Source organism: Sorex fumeus, unplaced genomic scaffold (genome assembly GCF_029834395.1).
Source record: "Sorex fumeus unplaced genomic scaffold, SorFum_2.1 ptg000061l, whole genome shotgun sequence".
Classification (NCBI taxonomy): domain Eukaryota; kingdom Metazoa; phylum Chordata; class Mammalia; order Eulipotyphla; family Soricidae; genus Sorex; species Sorex fumeus.
In genome coordinates, this window is record NW_026606118.1 from 11,131,212 (window position 1) to 11,147,939 (window position 16,728).

A 16,728-nucleotide genomic window follows, 5' to 3' on the forward strand; every position below is an offset into this window, starting at 1 on the left:
GTTCTTCAGGAATTCATAGATATCATTGTTAGAAAACACTTAATCTCTATCTTTGAGACATCCTGTTTGATAGTTTTTTTCCTAAATCCCAGAAGCAGTACATTTGTGTCTATGTATTTTAGGGTTGCTATTACTGTACATATCTTATTGGTAATGTATTGGTATTTGTATTGGTAATTGGTATCATCTGCATGCTGACAAACACCTGCCTGCGTCTCTATGCTTGGAGTATCATGCTTCACTCAAGTGAGAGAAGGAATCTGGAGTTCTGACTTTCATCAACGATTGAGGATCAAGGATGCTGTCTCGATTGCCAAGGCATCGAAAATCAGATGGGCCGGACATGTAATGCGATTTGGAGATGACCGCTGGGCTAGAGCTGGTACGGAGTGGATTCCATAGGACATCAAAAGTTCACGTGGCCTCCTACCTACGAGATGGTCAGACTTCTTCATCAAGACCCTGAACAAACGGTTTGAGGCTGTTTGTGTTTCTGGAGCTAGTAAACGCCATTGGGCCACACTAGCACGCAACAGGGACAAATGGAGACATTACTGGCACCCACTCAAGCAAATTGATGAGCAATGGGATGACAAGTGATACAAGTGAATTGGTATAATGTATTGGTAATCTTATTGGTAATTTTTTTGACAAAAAATGACAAAATGTAACTTGGAAGAAATACGGTAGACAATCATTTTAATTTTTACAGATAAATTTTTTAAAAGACTATATATTTGGGATTTACCAGCCCAGAAGTTGTAGTAAAAATATAGTTTAGATGCCTAGAAACATTATTATTTATTTTGTTAGTAATGAGTTACTAAGGAAATGTTTGTGCCCTTCATAAAACAATGTAGTCTCAAACTGATCAATTCAACAGATAACATATATTCTGGCATGACTACTAGAGTGTAAAATATAAACTTATTTATGCATCAAAAAACCATGCAGAGAAATCTCTCAACTGAGGCACTTTCTGAGGAAGGAAAATATAAAATTTTCAATCATTTTTGATTGATTGATTCCTTTCCTCAATTTTATTTTTATATCTACTTATCACATCAATTACTTATTGTTTTTATGTTCTTGAGCCATTAATTTATAATATTTTAGATGATTTCTTTGTTTTTAAAAATAAAGCTGTTCTACAATATTTTGTTTTAAGCAGTTTTGAAGCCCGTGAGTTTTTTTCTGTTTCTTTATCATGTTCTTACTTGATGTACATATAGATAGATGTATAAAGACTATAAGAAATCTAAGCATACTTGTTGCATCTGAGATCTCATGTTTTCAGTGTTACTGAGTCTGTGTTTTGGACATATGACTATACAACTTTCCCATATCGTGAATATCAGTGAACCCCTGATGCCTGTTCACCTATTCATGTATCTACTGTTTCTAAGAGTTTACAAAACTAAGAGTCCTTAAGGCTTCCTATCAGCCACAAATAGAGAGTGATTTTTTCTTTTCCTCTCTAGATGCCATAAGTATCTTTTTCTTGCCTAATAGCTATGGCAGTGACTTGCAATACTATGTTGAATAGTAGTGGTAAGAGTGGGAAGTCTTGTACTGTGCCTGATATTAGAGGGAAGTTGGTTTTTTACTATTGAGTATTATGTTTGCTATGGGCTTGTGGTAAATGGCTCTATGTTGAGGATAGTTCCTTCAGCTTCGATTTTATTGAGAGATTTTAATCATGAATGGGAACTTGGTCTTGTCAAATGCTTTCTCTGCATCCACTGATATGGTCATATTATCTTATTTTTTATTAATATGGTGTATTACATTGATTCTTTGTGTATGTTAAACCATCCTTGCATCCTCCGGATGAAGGTCATAGTGAATACTAATAGAATACTAATTCTCATTGAATTAGTATTTGGAAAGGCATTAGAGAAGCACTCTTGCACTTGATCCACCATCTTAAACTGAAAAACCTAAATATTCTGTCATGTTTTCATAGATTTTTCTCTGTATTGACTGAAGACAAAAGTAGTAATCAATTTTATTTTCAGATCTATTATGAATTTTCTCTAATATCTTGCGTCATTAATGCCAATCTTATTTTTAATCCCCATGTTCAGGCATATGGCCTTACTTTTTGTAATAAATTAAGTTGAATCTCAAGAACCTATTATGTTAGATCATTTCAGTCAACTCACAATAATTTTAGTCAATCAGAATTCTCAATAAATTCAGGTTTTGACACCTTTCTCCCTGAGATTGCACTAAAAGTCCAAAGGAATACTATACCTCTGTATCAACCTTTCCTGAACAATAAAGAGCTAAATCAACTTCTATTTTAATTGGAGAATAACTTCATTTTCTATTCATCCCCTGCTGTTAGAAACTAGCCCAAATCTGGTACCTGAAAGCAATGAAAATTTGTTAAAACTGGAGTTCTGGGTGTCATAATCCACCAAATTGGTCTCAGGTTGCTAGGTGTCTTCAGTACTTTTCTTGCTTCTGGAAGTTTTAGGAGAGAATTCCATCACCACCACCCTACCTCGAAATCTCTTACAGTCCTTAGCTCCTGTTCCACAGAGAAATGCCTTCACTCAAAATCTGCCTCATTATCAAATTCTTCCCCAGACTCCACTGAATTCCTCTTACATCTTATAAAAACTCATGATTTTATTTGACTACTTGAATTACCCAGGATAATCTTCCTATTTTAAGATCCTAAATCACACATACTGTCGATTTATTTTGCTATGCAAGGTAATAGATTTGCAGGTTTCAGAAGTTAGAAAATATACACCTTTATGGAGACCTAATTTTTCTGACCAAAACAATATAGTAAATTTTATCTTTGAGATATAATTTCCTAACACATTGCTTAATGAAAAAAAGAAAGGCAAGCAAAAACTCTTCATCTTAGAGTAAACCACAATTTTTATTTGCTAATAACTTTGTACTGCAGATATGTTACAATCTAATTCAATTGCAAAAGCTGTTGTGTCACTAATTAAACATTAGATATTAGTTTATGAATGAGCGCCATGATAAAAAGGAAAGTTCCTCTTTCCTTTAGTAAACCACTCACTTCAAACACATAAAGGACTGCACTCAACAAGAAAATGGGAATAATGTTGTATGACATATTGCAAGGCTTTTATAAGTCAAATGCTTTTAAAATCAAGACACACTTCTTTAGAGATTGACATTTTAGAAATTTGTGCCCCCTCCCTCCAAAAGCCTATCTTATTTGTTCAAGTGTAGTAGATTGACGTGACCATATATGGTACCAGGAATTGAACTTGACCAACTGCACGTAAGGCAAATGCCCTACCTATTATATTCTCTCTCCAGACCCTATACTGAGTCATCATTTGCAACATATGAATTCTAAAACTCTCAGAGATTTCAACTTTATATAACTCAAGGAAAGTATTTATTTGCAATTCCAAAGAATATGTAAGGGATGAGAGAGTGAAAACTGGTAGAAGGGTATAACTGAGAAGTAAGATTATCCTGCGGAAAGAACATCCAAAGGTTGCTGGAAATGGGAATAATCATAAAATGATCATTAGAAAATTCTCCAATTTCATCAAAAGATCATGTTCTAAGGAGAAGGGTGGGGTGAGAAGGAAAAGAGGGAGAAAGACAATGTTCAAAAACAAGGCTTGCCTAAGACATTACCAAACTGTCCATGTGTTCAAGACCACAGCAAGAAAATGCCTACAGCAGTTCAGAGAAAGTTCAAGTCATAAAACAGTGAAAGCATACCCTCAGTGCCTTCCCTACAGATGACCCTGTAGGGAAATAGATATTTTTCCCCCAGAGGCAACTAAGTTAATTTGAAATCATCAGTGTGGTCCCTTATCTAATATTACATATTCCCAATAAAGAAATAAAGCAGGATAGTAGGAGGCAGACACACAGACAGGAGCAACACCATGTGAAAATCAAGACAGAGACTCGGTGCTACTCCTATGCTGATGGCTGCAAGAGAAGATCCCTCCAGAAACCAGGGAAAATACTCAGACTGGATGGTCTGTCACAGTGCTGAGCATCAAACCTCCACGCAGCACACACCTGATCTCCATGAGCTGATGAATTCTGTTCTTTGAAACCCCAAACTCTGGGAGACTTAGCACCAAGGCCCAGGAATCACATGCTGAGATTTTTGTTTGCAGTATTCTTTGATGATGATGATGATGATGATGATGATGATGATGATGATGTGGATGATAGGTTTACAATAGTGTTGAGGTTTCTTGAATTGATGTACAGAGATGCTGCCACTTTTACCACCACAGGGCCCAAGATAACTACTGAGCCAGCCGGGAGCTCCATTCCTGCTTAATGGAGAAATGTCCCTACTGTTTACCATAGTGGTAGGACCAGATGACATTCTCACCATTAGTGAACAAGAGTTTCTTTTTATCACCAAACCCTTGCCAACATTCACTGTTGGGGCTTTTTGTTGGTTGCTTGCTTCATTTTGGGTGCTTTTTGAAGGGAAGGTGTTGAATATATTCTCAAGGGTGCCTCATTGTCATTCTTCTAGGTGACTTCTCTAAATGCTTATCTGCCACCCGTAATTCTTCTTCATAGATGTTTCTACTCACATTTTCTTCCCATTTTTTGATGGCGTTACTTAAATTTTTGGTGCTGAATTTTGCGCTCATAGAGTTTGACTGTCGGTCTTTTCTGCGGTGTTAAGTGTGATTATTTTCTTCCAATCCTGTGGGTGTCCTTTGATTTTAGCCTGAGTTTCTTTCTCCATACAGAAACCTTTCCATTTCATATAGTTCCTCTTGCTAATATTGTGGGTCATGACCTTTACCAGTGGAATCAGATCATTGAAGACCACTTTGATGAACCTGCAGAGTTCTGCCTGTGCTTTCCTCACTTATTTTGTGGTTTCTGGTAATGCCACTCTCTTATTTGAACCTCTGCCCTGTCTTCATGGCCAGTCCTGGGTAATGTAATCAAACTCACTGGTCTCATCTCCTACCAAACTCCCGGCAGTTTCTGTCACTCCCCAGCCACCCCTGACTTCTGCACTCTCCCAATTTCCCAGTATCCTGCTCACCCTTGAAATCTCAGTTCCCTTTATCTAGAAAGAACACTCATTTCTTAGAAATCTACATAGCACACATGTTCTCTCTATGCATATTTCTTGAATGAATAGGGAATAAAGTAAAAAGATTTACATAAGTCAGAAAAGTTTTTAGCCTCATATTCAATTACATCACCATGATGCTCCAGTTTGGTTTTCTCTTTTTAAACTTCTCTTCTTATAAGCTTCTCCAGCAGTGCTCAGGGATCTCTCCTAATGTTGCTGGAATTCAAATCAGGGTCATGCCGTGGAAGCAAGCTGAGTGCCTTAAATTTTTTTTAGATTAGAATGCATGTTATCCATTTTTTTAAAATTTATTAGTGAAACACCATGAGGTACAGTTGTAGACTTACAAATTTTTGTGCTTGGGTTTCAATTATACAATGATCGAACACCCATCCCTCCACTAGTGCCTATTCTTCCACCACCACTGATCCCAGTATCCCTCCCACCTCTATGGCAGGGCATTCCCTTTTGTTCTCTCTCCTTTTGGGTGCTGTGGTTTGCAAAAGAGGCATTGAATGAGTATCTTAACTTTTGTACTCTCTTTCAAACCCATTAATAAGCTTCCTATGCACAAATGACAACCACAGGTTTTCTATTTTCACCTTTGATGTGTATAGAAAGTCCTATAACTTTCTTCTTTATATTAAAACACCATAATTTATAAAGGTATTTGTAGTCGAGCTTTAGACATACAATATTACAGAACCAATCCCACCACCAGTGTCAATTTCCCTCCACCAATGTTCCTAATTTTCCTCCCATATCCCCCACTCAATCCCAGCCTGCCCTCTTGACAAGAACCTAAATATGGTTGTTCAAGTTTGGGTCTGTCTATTCCAGTGCTGTTGACCTGTGGTTTGGGTATTTGGCTCTGTCATTCCTGAACACCACTCTATAATTCCTTAAGATTTTTACCTTAATCCCCTGAACTGGCCCCAATTATTTCTTATCTGCCTCTTCTCTTCCTTTTCATCCATTCTTTCCTTCTCCTCCCTATACTCTGGGGCCAATGTCGATCTGGGAATCCTCATTTTAAAACATGCTTTCCCTCCAGTCCTTCATCCAGTTATTCCAAATACCACATATAAGTGACATGATCCTGTATTTATCCCTCTTCTTCTCAACTTCCTATGCTAGGTGCATAAGATATAATTTTTTTAAAAAAATACAATTACTTATTGTGTTTTATTTGCAATTACTGGTAGTTCTATACTAGTGTCTCCTTGTATGGAGCCTTTGTTTTAATCTTGGCAAAAAAAAAACATGAGTAAAGCTTCATCTTCTGATAGCATGATTCTAGACTAATGGTCAGGGTCTGTCTGGTTATCAGTTTCTTTGTCTTCTTCTTCTTTTTTTTTTTTTTTTGCTTTTTGGGCCACACCAGTGATGCTCAGGGATTACCCCTGGCTCTGTGCTCAGGAATTACTCCTGGTGGTGCTCGGGGGACCATATGGGATGCCAGGGATTGAACCCAGGTTGGCGGCATGCAAGGCAAATGCCCAACTGGCTGTACTATCTCTCTGACCCTCTTTATCATTCCTTTACGCCTTTTAGAGTGAAAATTTAAGATCCATATCCTGTCTCAGATTTAAAAGAACACATTTCTTTAATTTTTTAATTTATTTTTTTTTATTAGTGAAACACCATGAGGTACAGTTATAGACTTACAAATTTTTGTGCTTGGGTTTCAGTTACACAATGATCAAGTACCCATCCCTCCACCAGTGCCCATTTTCCACCACTATGGGTCCCAGTATCCCTCTCACCCCCCCAACCCCCCATCCCACCCTGTCTCTGTGGCAGGGCATTCCCTTTTGTTCTCTCTCTCTCTCCTTTTGGGTGTTGTAGTTTGCAAGAGAGGCATTGAGTGGCAATCATGTTTGGTCTATAGTCTACTTTCAGCATGCTTCTCCCATCCTGGGAGTATTCTCCCAACACCCTTTATTTGGTACTCCCTTCTCTATCTGAGCTTCCTTTTCCCCCAGCGTGTGTGGCTGGCCTCCAAGCCATGGAGCAAAGTTTCTGGTACTAATCTCAGTCACTCTTGGGTGTTAATCTCCTATTTTGTTACTTTATGTTCCCCAGACGAATGCAATCTTTCTGTGTTTATCCCACTCTTTCTGATTCATTTCGCTTAACATGATGCTTTCCAAGAACACATTTCTTTTTGTAAAGCTGAAACCTAGCTTTTAGCCAGGCACAAAGCTATCCAGAGAAAAAAGGGAAAAAATTTTTCCTTTTTGTACCAAAGTACTATGTACTGGCCAAGTGAATCTGAGTGAAAGACATCAGTGAGGAGAAAATAGCAGGCCATTTTGTGTTGCTTTCACTTCACAACCTGGAATAGCGATAGGATGTCTAGAACTGTAGCTGGAATTTTTAATTACGAAGAAAAGGGAGAAGGAAATGAGAGATGAGCTAAAATGGAGTTCAGGTAGGTCACTGAGGGATTCACAAAACATGACTATCTCACTACTCTAGGCATTTTGCTTCTGACTAATGTAAGAAATAAATTTCTCTTTTATTTCTTTGAAAGTCACTGTTACTTGAGGATTCACCCACAATTGACCATAACCCTACCTCAATCATCAGAAACCTTTAGTGACTGGAACTCAGAGTTACAGTGAATTACTGCTGCATTGTTTAAATGAATCAGAATGCCAGAAATTATCCACATTGATAGTCAAAGGTCTTTATTTTCTATGTTTAATTGCTTACAATTATTTTGGAAAAATAGCTATGTCTCGAAATGTACTTCACTTTAGGAATCTAATATGTCCCAAAACATTATGTGCGTGACTATTAAAAAAAATCACTGAAAACAAAAATGTTCCATTCAACTTACATTTTACACATTCTTAACATGAGCAGTAAGGAAAGTGCAACAGTAGGAGCAGAGGCTCTTATCCTTGACTGACATGCTACATTAGAAGAGAGCTTTTGCTAGTTTGAAATATTTTAAATATTATTCACAATAGATGTTATCTACTAGGATGGACATGCAGAACCTTCTCTGAAAATCTTTATTGAAGAAAGTCTTTTTGTTCTTGAGGTTTGTATTCAATTAGCCATTTTAAAATGCATTTAAAATAGCTGTCTATCTACCAAACATCCAAATTTAGATACCCTGATTATCTGTTTTGCTCTTCTGAATGGTTAAATATGTGCTATAAATAAAACACATCAATTTTACTCTGTTACTATCATTACAATAAGCCTCCTATAGTTGAAATTAATTTAATGTTTACTTATCACTAAACGTATTTACTTAGAAATGGTTCATGAGAACATGAAATTACAGGATTTTTATGAGTGAAAGACAAATTTTAGAAGTCTCATAATATTTACAGTGTAAACATCACAATTATTACATTAGAATAAGATAAGTCACAGCATTCACAACACAACATGTTTTATTTGGTTTTGATATTGAAGTTGTTTTCTTGAACTACTTATGTAGAATGCAAAATATAATTACTTCACTGGTTATTTTCTTCATAACTCTGAAAAATAAATAATAGATGTTTTATGTTTAAGTAGCATTTATAGCAAAATTTTAGTTTTATTCATTTGTCACTTCATCTAATAGACATGTTGCTCTTGCCTCTTGTCAACAGCATGTGCTAGAGAATTATGTTTAATAACATCAAGAGGTGTCCTACCAAAGGACTGATTGTCAGTTAGGGAACTGGATTGTAAATCTTATCTTATATCCCCCTAACCAAAATTGTTCTTAATATTTACCATCTAAGCAAAAAGAAGTACAATTAAATTGTAAAGGGGTTCTTTAATTAGTCTGTAACAGTTATCTGGTCACTATTTTGACATGTTTGAGCCACAGGACTTCTTATAAAATAACTTGTTCAAAATCACAAATTCAAATTGAAAGAAAGAGAGGATGAAATCTTATAAATGATCTTATAACTTACAAATGACTAAGTGGTTGATCCTCCTCAATATTTTAGTGCCTATTGTAGTTCTTAATTTAATGGAGATATATTCTTAAAAACATTTTAGCGATAAGTCATTAGTCCTGAACTGAAAGGACTTGTTTCTCTGAATTATTGCTCAATAACAAGGAATAACCATTGAAGTACCCTTGGTGATTAAATTCTCTTAGCACTGAAGAGACAAAGCAAAAACAGGAGTAGACCCTTTGTCTATCCTTGATGCTTTTCATGAAAGCCTGAGGTATATGCCCCAGAAACTGATGTAAGACTGTTTTTGCAGCCTTTGGTCTGAGCTTGGTTCTACATTAATCTTTCCTGACCACACTGTAGGTAGGTAATCTAACCTTCCACAATATTTTACATATACATATATTGCAACATATAAGACTAAAATCAATTACTCTGTAGATCCTTAGAGAAAATATTTTGCTAACTTCTAATCTAGTTATGTCCTAAAATTTTCCATGTATTGTACATCTATTTTTATGTGTTAATGTAAAAATTAATGTAACTCTGGGAAGAAATATTTCTTTAGTTCATATTTATATAAAAACTCTTAAACTAGTAAATTTATCAATCTATGAAGGACAAAGCCTGTTCATGCATTTTTTGAAGAAACATTTTTCAGTGAAGACTACTGGCGTCATCATACTTATACTCACTTAATAGATACAATAAATCAAATTCAGTTTCTGCATATGCTGTTTGCTCTGTTTCAAGGAATGCAATTAGACCCAGAGTACCTTTGCATTTTACTGCAATTTAGTAATATTTTCTGAATTTAAATTAAATGATGTGCTAACAGTCAATCATTACATTAAATTTTAAATGAATCAAAATTTTATTCTTAAAAAGAAAGGCGATTTTTTCATTAGGGAGAGTCATTCTTCTCTTTTTTCGTATATGGACACTAGGATAAGAGAGTGTAAAGTCGGAGCACCAAAATATCTGTTCATTGTGAGCACTGATGGACTCATTGGAGCCTGTTTCCTGTGCAGGGGACCACTTTAGAAGGAAGGATCCTTGTGATATGTGCTCCATGGCGAGGACCCAAAGACCTGACTCTAGGGTCTTTACAAGAACCTCTCACCTACTTCAGTTAGTTGATGGCACTATGAATGCGCTATGAATGCACAGATATACCCACCCTTGGGAAGTTGTCAGCAGCTTAGCTTCACGGAGCTTTTCCATTATTTGTCTATCTCATCAGAAAAGTCATCATAGTCTCTATCACTGCTGTATATCAGAAAAAGAAATTGGTCAGGTTACACCCCTACATAAAATCTTCTACAGAAATAATTCACTGTGACTTAGACTGCTGCCTGTGCTCTGCCAAGTGCTTTGGAGCTAAATGATTATCTTTCTCATAAATCATGACCTGTGGATTTTTCCTCAATCTTAAACCCCTAAAATGATTTTTAAGGATTATCTGCTGTTGCAAGAGAATCATCTTATCTTATATCCCCCTAGCCAAAATTGTTCTTAATACTCACCATCTAATCAAAAAGTATACAATTAAAAAAAAAAGAACCCATCTCCATAATATTCCCATATTCATGCATTATAGAGAGAGTTCGTACAAAATCTAAGAATACAAAAAAACTCATGGTTTCATTTGTTAAAATGAGGGTATCAAATTTTCACTTGAAGGGGGTTCCTTGAAAGACCAAGTTTTTAATTAACTGTGCTATATATTTACTTAAAAATCAGCCAAGAAAACTCACTCCCAACTTCAGACTGGCTATTCTATAGTCATTTTTAACCCTACTGACATTAAAAATACTGTAATCAACTGGGTCCTTCATTAAAAAAATGCAATTAACTGGAATTTCTATCCCTAGAATCCCTCATTTCCTGGGGCATGGTTTTCAGTAAAGCTCAGATATCAGTATTCTGAAAATTCCCCAGAATAATTCTGAGTCATGGTTAAAAATTAATGTTTCACAAAGGACAAGTAGAATGTGAGATGGAGAGATATGATTCGATATGCAGCTTTGATTATGAAGGTCATTTATAATTTCTCCTTTGAGTATTTTCTCCTTTCCTTTACCTCCTCTTCCCATTCAGAATTGAATTTAGGTATTTCTTTACAGCCATTTGTTTTCTAAGGCGGGTATAGTTGTCAGTGAAAACCGCATCAGAGTGGCGTTTGGTTTGTTCTTGGTCTTTGTCTTTGTCTTTGTCTTTGTCTTCGGAAACACTTTTTCTATGGCAAATGAGAGGAAAGAATCAAACGGTTTAAAAAATAAATCATAGATTTTCCGAAGTATAAGATTTCTTGGCAGCAGGTAAAAAGAGGAATCCTATAGTCCAATTTTTTATTTTGTATCACAAGTAACTTTTTAAAAAGCTGCCTCATAAGGTTATTAAAGCAAGAAATAATCCATCACACTTTAACATTTATAGGAACTACCTTAAGCCACATTTTCTACAAACTGAGCAAATAATTTATCCAAAAAAGTGGAATTCGTGAAGTTGAGTTCTGTCATCGAAGAAAATTTCTATAAAAGCAGCCATCACCCTAAGCAGTGCTATTTAGATATTCAGTTATAGACCATTTAAAGAAAGAATTTTCTAATGTTTAGTTTGAGTGTGAAGTGAAAAAACAGAGTTATACTGTACCTTAAGTTTTTCTGTGTCTAATTCAATTTAATCATAGAGTCATAAATAATTGCTTTTTAATGAAAATACATATCTGGAGCAAATGAGAATAATATTACTCAAAAGCTTTATCTCTTTACTCCAGAAATCTGGTATATTATATTAAAGGATATACATTTATTTAACTAAATAGAAAATGACTCTGCTATCCATCTTGACCAAAAATCAAAAGTGAAAATTTTTATGACCTGTTAAGGGCAAGAGGTCTACTAAAAATAATGAATTTTATTTACTCATTTCGCTTTCCAATAAGGGACTCAAGGTGCTTTCTGGCAGCCAGTTTACTCAAGAGCTTGCGGTAGTCACTGGTGAAAATAGCATCAACATGCCTGGCATTCCTAAAAAAAGGAAAGAAAGATAGTCAATATTTTGTAACTGTTTCCTAAAGTATTATTTAGCTTATTAAATAAGAAAAACTCAGTTTATTATGAGACCTTCTCATGCAAATATAAATCCTAGTAAATAATCTAATAAAAATTATTTTCTAGTCACTTAAACATTAGATGATTAGCTTTGGTGAAGTAAATGGTTTAATTATTGTCTTAGAAATATTGGTGGTAAAATGTATTTGAATGTTCCTATTTGTTAAAGCTACTTTGTTTAAGCTACTCTGAATAAAGATATGCATAGGAATAAGCAAATTTGATTTTAACACAAACCCCTTTTATACCTTTTGTTATTTATTCTGCCCAAAAACTGGGAAAACTGTCTATAGAGACAAAAAGGGCTTTAGGGCCCCATCAATTAACATTTTCATTCTACTGAGGAATCATCTGTATTTTGTCTTAAGTAACAAACTACTCTGACTATGCTCAATTCTTCCAAGACAGCTTTCCCAGAAGTGAGTTTCTCTATCAGAAATCTTTTCTTTACATATACATGCAATTCTGCCTTAGAACTCTTCCATTATAGAAATCAAATTGCCTTTTGTAGTTTTACTAGGGTTGATACAATTTCTGGTGTCAAGATTTGTGCAATAAAATATAAGTGAATGTTGCTATTTTCACTTGTTTTTAATCCTGCTAGTAACAACTTTCCTAAATAAAAATCATTTTTTTTTGCAAAACATCATTGCAAGAATTTCAACAAAATATTAGATTGAATGGAACCATCAAACACAGATACCTGTGGTGTTTTCTATATTACAGAGACAGTTTCATGCTGAAACAAAGATAAAACATCTATTTTAAAATGGTTTATATAAAAGAAAGCTCAATAAAACGGACTTACCTTGCTCTGTCATAGTAGGGTGTGTCATTCTCAGCTAACACATTTTGTGAGATTTGATCAGGATCTCCTTCAAGCAGCATTCTGTCAGTCAAGCAAAAATACATTTCGACATCTTTCTCAGAGACTGATTGTTAATGATCTTATTATAGTTTGAGGTAAGATACTACTCAAAACCTTAGACAAGATCATCTATTCACCCTCTACATGTAGCATAATTCAACTCAATGACTTCTAAGACTTATAAGAGAAAATAGTAATTAAAAAATTGTTGTTGGAACACTATATGACTGAAATCTGATCATGAACAGCCTTGTAACTGTTCATTTCACCATGATTCAAATTAAAAAATAATCATTTGTATTATTCTGTAAAATTTATGCCACACAACCTTTAAAATATCTCTTTATACATCAAACTGCTTTTTCCAATTTTATCAGAGCATATGTCCTTGATCATATCTTCACTTTGCTAGTTAAATTTCACAAGCAGAGAGGTTTTTACAAAATGTCAACTCTGAAAGATTTTAAATACCTACCATGAAAACTGGGAGCAATTCATATAGCTGTTTATGTTTAGTATTATCTATCTTAAATATTATTTAAGATCTGAATATTAACTACTTCTTTTTCTAGTTTCCTACACTTCGCTTCAAAGTTTCCTTTTAGTGTAACTTTCTCTGTATTGATCAAACCTGAAGAAATATCTCCATATCTGAATATTTATTCAAACCTGATGCATTTGGGGTTCTGGTTTCTAATTAATTACATTAATGAATTTTTAATAAATAATGTGTAATGCTTTACTAGAATACTAAGAGCACTTATAACTATATGTGGAACATAACCTTTTGGTGAGTGCATGCATATTTTAAACAGCAACAGACTTAAAATTGTGTACACAAGTGTATTTCTACTATTAGGCAACTCACCAAGGAATGTCCAGTCTCTTTGGCACTTTTACTATCTATGGAGTTATTTAGAAGAAAATAGTGGTCAACCCACTTTGAGTATAAAATCCAGGCAGACTTCAGAAGTCTTATGTTTGTTTATTCATTGTTATGTAACTCAAATAAGATCACTGGTAAATTGCCGAAACAATGTCAGATCTGGCTTTAAGCAGACTTCACAGAGATCACTAACAACTATGAGATTATTCACTCTATTGAGCAAATGTCCACTTTAAGTCATGAATCAGGAATGGGGAAAAAAGCAGATAGCTGATTCTTTTGCCCTGTGATACAGTGCTGCCTATAAAGCAGAAGGAACATTTGTGCTAATATGGTTTTCCTTTACTTTTCACTTAGAGTACATTTAATTTATTCCAGATAAACCCTTAAATATCAGTTATGTTAAGTGAATTTGAAAGATGAAATATAACAGAGAAAGTAAGACTAGGACTACTATCAACACCAAGAATATTAAAATTCACTTATTGAGGGAGGGTATCTAAATAAGTAAATTATCCCATAATTTTTAATATTAGCAAGTTGATTTTACCTAGATAGATTTTTGTTCAACACCATTTTATATTCAATGTTCTATCAATGAATTGTAATATAGTGATTATTTACTGGTATTGAAAGTGAACTAAACTAGATGCATAATGCTTTACATGCATATTTTAAACAACAGCTCATTATCAAAATTGTGTGCACAAGTATATTTCTACTATTAGGCAGCCCATCAAGAAAATTCAGATAATTCAGATAAAAATGGATAATTCAGTTTAATTTCTGATGGAAAAAATAGATGAGTTTTAAACAAAAAACTATTTTTCCATCAGAAATTAAACTGAATTGAAGACTCATTGCATTAAATCTTATGACTCCATAAAACTTTCTTAATTAAATGAATTCCACTTTGATTCCATCTTATTTGGAAGCATGCTCCACCTTAACACTACTCTTCAGCATCACCTCTTGTGTTGTAAGAGGTGACATTAAGTGAACTGTAGAATTCAGAAAAAGCTTGATAAGATATTGAACAAATTTAACATACCTGCCTAGATGTTTGAACAACTAATATCTAATTTACAAAGTCAATTCAAAGTAACATAGAGTGAATGTTTAACTGAATTGGAAAAGAACTTACCTCATAGCAGAAGGTGCCATGGGCCATGCTAAAGTCTGTGAGAAGAGCACACTCATAAGTATGAGAAGCACAAAGAACCGGGATTTACTTCTGGTTTCCATCTCTGTTCTGAGAGAGACAGAGACAGAGAAAGGGAGGGGGGTGAGAGACACAGAGAGAGACAGTGGCAGAGAGAGAGAGAGAGAGAGAGAGAGAGAGAGAGAGAGAGAAAGAGAGAGAGAGAATTACATCAGCTTTTCTACCCACAGATGTCCCCATCTGAAACAATTCTGAACTCTAGCAGCAAATGCAGAATTTGTGGTGGTGGGAGGTGTATAATTTTCTTCTTATGAACCAGTTGAAATGCACTATTGTCACTTTGAAAATCAGGAAACTTGCTTGCAGAGACTGGTGCTTAAAAAAAACTTGGGATAATTCTCAACTGTTGCTTCTGTCTCTGAGGACACAAACATCAAATTACATACTTTTATAGTGCTAAAAGAAATTGGGGTGGACTATCTCCTTTTAACAAACTTGTATAATTCAAGTTGTTTAGTGTCTCTTCCTAAGGAAACAGCTTCACAAAATTCTAATGATTTTATATACTTTAAACCTTTTAGTATCTGATTAATATGAAACTGGAGTAGTAGCCAATAAATATATATAATACATATATTATACAAAATTTATTTTGTATGCAACTTTATTCTTCTTTTTCTAATTAAAGATATCCCTGGTATCTTATTTTCTGAAGTTTGAGTTTGAATGACTTAGATCAATGAAACATAACAAAAATACTAAAAATATCAAAAGTATACATATTACATGTTACTATAAAATTTTTCCATAAAAGTAAGAATATATATATTACAGACAAAGCTTGTGTTTTTGATATTGGCTCCATGTACACATTTTATTTTAAAATTATATGAATAATAAAGAAACTTAGAGTTTCAGACATTGTTCTCTTAGCTATAAAGAACACATTGTTTTGAACTTAAAAAGGAAAACAAATGTTTTCTCAGCTGACCAAAATTTTTTTTCAAAAAGCATAAAAAAGAACACTTAAAACACAAATTGGAATTGGAAGCAATTGTATCTACAGGATTATTCAGTCAAAACATAGTCTAAACTGGAAACATCCTATTTGATTACATTATTTTTAAAAGTTTGAAAGTAAATGCCCAAAACATGCAGAATACTTACCAGGTGACTTGAGAGATACCTTTTTGCTTTCGTAAAGAATGAATACTGCAAGATTCTTTTGAAGAGAGAGAAACTTTTATTATTCCTTGATAAAACTTCTAAGTACTAAAACTTTGAGACAGAGAGGGAAAAAAAGAAAGAAAGGTGAAATTTTAACTTACCTTGCAGAGCAGTGTTTTGGGCTTGGAGATTCTGGAGCCCTCGGAGCTGTCCTGGTGCTGAATTTCTTTGAGGCCAAAAGACACTCCACCAGTTCTCTGCCTTTAGAGCTGAACCAGCTCTTGGTCCTGACTAGGGCTTGGCTGTTATTGCCGTTATTGCCAGCCAGTGCTTTACACTCTACTCTGACCAGCATTTCAAACCCATCTTTTTATAGGGCTTCTACTTAGCGCTGTGCAATCACAAAGCTCTCGGAAAGACGTCACAGTAGTACTCCCACAGGATAAATAGGGCTTGAAATTCTTATTTAATTGCCATTACGTCTGATTTGTACAAATTTATAGTGAGTAACTTTAAGATGCAAGACATAAAGAGG

General features: G+C 34.6%; 1 protein-coding gene across 1 annotated transcript; it reads right to left on the reverse strand.

Annotated features, from left to right (window-relative positions):
• Positions 1-8,277: 8,277 nt before the first annotated feature.
• Positions 8,278-16,483, reverse strand: VIP (vasoactive intestinal peptide). Its single transcript, XM_056126251.1, has 7 exons — positions 16,355-16,483; positions 15,010-15,116; positions 12,919-13,012; positions 11,922-12,026; positions 11,078-11,233; positions 10,175-10,263; positions 8,278-8,580 (listed from the first exon to the last, which is right to left on the reverse strand). Exons 2-6 carry the CDS (start codon positions 15,107-15,109, stop codon positions 10,218-10,220), a joined length of 501 nt encoding a protein of 166 aa, XP_055982226.1. The 5' UTR covers positions 15,110-15,116; positions 16,355-16,483; the 3' UTR covers positions 8,278-8,580; positions 10,175-10,217.
• Positions 16,484-16,728: the final 245 nt, after the last annotated feature.

Coding starts and splice junctions, on each gene's coding strand:
- VIP (XM_056126251.1), bottom strand. CDS start 15,109: ATGGAAACCAGAAGTAAATCCCGGTTCTTTGTGCTTCTCATACTTATG. Junction 13,013..15,009: donor CATGGCACCTTCTGCTATGA/GGTAAGTTCTTT, acceptor AAATGTATTTTT/GCTTGACTGACAGAATGCTG. Junction 10,264..11,077: donor ATTCTGAATGGGAAGAGGAG/GTAAAGGAAAGG, acceptor TCTGATATACAG/CAGTGATAGAGACTATGATG.